At 31.2% G+C, this 3,960-nt stretch overlaps 1 protein-coding gene across 1 annotated transcript; it reads right to left on the reverse strand.

Annotated features, from left to right (window-relative positions):
- Window positions 1–514: 514 nt before the first annotated feature.
- Window positions 515–2,682, reverse strand: LOC131629668 (heat shock cognate 70 kDa protein-like). The gene is made up of 2 exons (XM_058900451.1): window positions 2,458–2,682; window positions 515–2,254 (listed from the first exon to the last, which is right to left on the reverse strand). The coding sequence occupies exons 1-2, from the start codon at window positions 2,675–2,677 to the stop codon at window positions 621–623; spliced, it is 1,854 nt and encodes a 617-aa protein (XP_058756434.1). The 5' UTR covers window positions 2,678–2,682; the 3' UTR covers window positions 515–620.
- Window positions 2,683–3,960: the final 1,278 nt, after the last annotated feature.

The following is a 3,960-nucleotide window of genomic DNA, read 5'->3' on the forward strand; positions in this document are numbered from 1 at the left end:
CAAATTTACCAATTTGAAATCAAAGTCAAACCAATCAAAATCATAACTCACACAAGTAAGTTTTTTTTTTTTGGTTTTGGGTGTAGTCTACTTGAAAATAAATCAAGTCAGAAATATAGACTAACATAAGAATTATAACTTCACTTTCAGTCAATGTATGAAGCCAACAATTTAGTTTAATCCCTTGGTATTGCTTAAACATTTCATGCATATCCAAGCAGAAGGTCAAGGCAAGCATATTGGATTTTATTGAGTTAATGTTTAAGAGATTCTTTAACGATCTAAATGTTATTCTTCTCTAATTAATCATTGTATATACAAGCAGAAGGGCAGTCAGCAAAGGGTAAGGCAGAAACAACAAAAAGTTTAATCATAAAGATAACAGCAAAAGGTCCAGCCTCCACTATAACAGACATTCACTCATGCTGGCAAGTAACTAAAACTCAAACATCATGTGTTTAGCAAGTAACTAAAATTCTAAGCAAGATTTTCAAAGATGCTACTACTAAAACTAGAAAACAAGACAAAATAGAAACAATTTAAATAAAATGTTCAATGCAAACATTATCATAAACCTGAATACTATTAGAGATCAACAATCAACCTAAAGAAAAATAAAACTAGCCAGTCATAGCTACAAGGTCTTTCAACATGCTCTCCAGCTCCTTCAGATGATCCTCAAGAACATCTATTTCATTCGTTTTATTTTTCCCTTCAATTAAATCTGTGGCCACCGTAATTGCATTACTAATCTTCTCACTTTCTTGAGGGGAGAGTTTTAAATTAACATCCTTCTTTAATGCATTCTTCATATTATAAACACATTTATCCAATGCACTCGTTACCTTGGCCTTCTTTAAGAATTTCTTATCTTCAGCATTGTATCTTTCAGCTTCTTCAATCATTTTTTTAATTTCGAATGCTGACAACCTTTCTTTATTGGTTATGGTGATTTCATTTGTACTGCCTGTAGATACTTCCTTAGCAGAAACAGTTAGGACACCATTTTCATCAATGTCAAAACATACATTTAAGGGCTGACCTCGAGGAGCACCTGGAAGACAAGAAAGAGTGAACCTACCAAGTAGATTGTTGTCTATGGCTCTTGCTCTCTCACCTTCATAAACATTAATGCCGACATTGCAATGGTTATCTTTAGCTGTAATATACCCTCTAGACTTTTTGGCAGGTATGGTAGTGTTCCTAGGAATCACCACACTCATGATATCTTCAGCTGACACTGCTATGCCAAGTGATAATGGGGTAACATCTCGCAGCACCAAGTTTGGGACATTCTTAAAGCCTTCGCTCAAAATAGCAGCCTGGACAGCCGCACCATATGCAACAGCCTCATCTGGATTTATACCCTTGCACAAATCTTTTCCCTTGAAAAATTCTTGCAACAAATCTTGCACTTTGGGAATCCTAGAGGAGCCACCCACAAGAACAACATCATCTATATCACCATTGCTGATCTTTGAGTCGCTCAGACAACTATCAACAATTTTCATACATTCATTAAAGAGATCCATATTAATTTCTTCAAACTTGGCACGAGTTATTGATGAAGAGAAGTCAATTCCATTAAATAAAGAATCAAGCTCAATTGTGGTTACAAAGGCGAATGAGAGTATCCTTTTTGCTCTTTCGCAAGCAGTTCTCAACCTTCTTAAGGCTCTAGGGTTAAGACTAATGTCCACTTTATGTTTCTTCTTGAACTCTTCTACAAAATAATTCAGCATTCTGTTATCAAAGTCCTCTCCTCCGAGATGAGTGTCTCCAGCAGTGGCTTTTACTTCAAAGACATCCCCTTTAATTGTGAGGATAGACACATCAAAAGTCCCACCACCAAGGTCAAAGACAAAAATATTTCTTTTTCCATCACAATTTCTTCTCTTATCAAGACCATATGCAATTGCAGCAGCTGTAGGTTCATTGATTATCCGAATAACATTAAGGCCCGCTATGGCGCCAGCATCTATGGTGGCTTTTCGCTGAGAATCATTGAAGTAAGCAGGCACAGTAACAACAGCATTCTTGATGGGCGACTCCAGATATGCCTCTGCAATTTCTCGCATCTTTGAAAGAATCATGGATGATATTTCCTCGGCACAAAATTGCTTCTGCTGACCCTTATATTTAAGGGTAATCATGGGTTTGTCATTGACACCGGCAATGACCTTGAATGGCCACAACAATATATCTTTTCCAACAAGTGAATCACTAAACTTCCTACCAATTAATCTTTTAGCATCTGAAAAGAGAAACACAGTTTATTCATATCAATAATTTGTCCAACTAAAATAGCAATTGCATAATACCCTAACCATACTAACAAGAACACCAACAATACAACATGGACAATATAGTTATAACTAACGATATCGATGATGCCAAAGTTATTTAAAATTATAATAATAATAAGTACATAAAGTTGTAGAGAGAATTGAAGTATACCAAACACAGTGTTTTGTGGGTTAGATGCAACCTGATTCTTAGCAGCATCACCAATCAACCTTTGATCATCATTGAAAGCAACAACAGAAGGTGTGGTTCTGTTGCCTTGGTCATTATGAATAATTTCAACTCTATTGTGATCATCAAGCCACACAGCAACACAAGAATACGTCGTTCCTAGGTCTATTCCTACTGCACGTCCTTCGTATTTCTTAGCCATTGTCTTTCAACTATAAGAAGAAAAAAAAGAAGCTTTTTAACGGTTAGGTTTTATTCAAGACTCAAAAACCCTTTCTTGAATAGGAATAGAAATATTATATATCATGCAATAAAAGGGTTATGGTCTTGCCTCAAGTACAACCCAGGATAAATTTAAAACGGATGTAGAATCTTTTATATATAAGTGGTATGTGTAAAATATTCAAATATCTCATATTTAATTGACACAAAAAATTATATATTTTATGGAGTAAATTTTAAATTTTAAAATCAAATCTTTTGTATATGAAAATAGTATGTGTAAAATATTCACAAATCTCAAAGTTATTTGACACTAAATATTTATATATTTTATGGAATTAATTTTAAATTTTAAAATCAAAAGAATATAATACTTAAATAGATTAATATTACAGTGTAATGGATACACATAGGGTGTCATCGGATTGGCTTGGACCTTTTTTTATTAAAAAAAAAATTGAACTGATGATATTTTTATCGATTTGATTTGGTTTAATTTTTAACATTGTTAAAAAATGGAACCGAACCAAACTAATTATGGTTCGGTTTGGTTTGATTGATCGGTTTACAATATTTTTTTTCAAACATTATATTCATTACTATATTCTCTAATATCGTATTTTTCAGCCATTGTCTTTCAACTAAAAGAAACTAAAAACACTGCTAGATATTCTCACAAGAAGTAAAATAGCGCTCAAAAACCCTTTCTTAATTAGGAGAGATGGTACTGATTCACAAGGAGTATAAATAGGAATAGAAATATATATATATATATATATATATATATATATATATATATATATATATATATATATATATATATATATATATATATATATATATATATATATATATATATATATATATATATATATATATATATATATATATATATATATATATATATATATATATATATATATATATATATATATATATATATATATAAATTTAAAATATACGGATGTAGAATCTTTTATATATTTATAGTTTTATTTAATATTATAATTATAATTAATATATTAAATTCTAAATTTTTGTTATAAATATTAAAACCGAAATCTAAAAGTTTCTTAAAACAGATATATTTTCTCTACTGTTTCTTCCTCTACCAATTCTATTGTCATCATATTTCAAATCTGTGATTACATCCTGGCTTCGCTTGACTAGTGGGAACTGTTTTATATTATCTACTGTTGTGTTATATAATTTTTATGGTTAAATACTGTAATACGGTGAACTGACTTTATATCGAAATGTGCG

The sequence above is a fragment of the Vicia villosa genome, unplaced genomic scaffold (assembly GCF_029867415.1).
Source record: "Vicia villosa cultivar HV-30 ecotype Madison, WI unplaced genomic scaffold, Vvil1.0 ctg.000589F_1_1, whole genome shotgun sequence".
NCBI lineage: Eukaryota > Viridiplantae > Streptophyta > Magnoliopsida > Fabales > Fabaceae > Vicia > Vicia villosa.

Coding starts and splice junctions, on each gene's coding strand:
- LOC131629668 (XM_058900451.1), bottom strand. CDS start 2,677: ATGGCTAAGAAATACGAAGGACGTGCAGTAGGAATAGACCTAGGAACG. Junction 2,255..2,457: donor CCCACAAAACACTGTGTTTG/GTATACTTCAAT, acceptor TTCTCTTTTCAG/ATGCTAAAAGATTAATTGGT.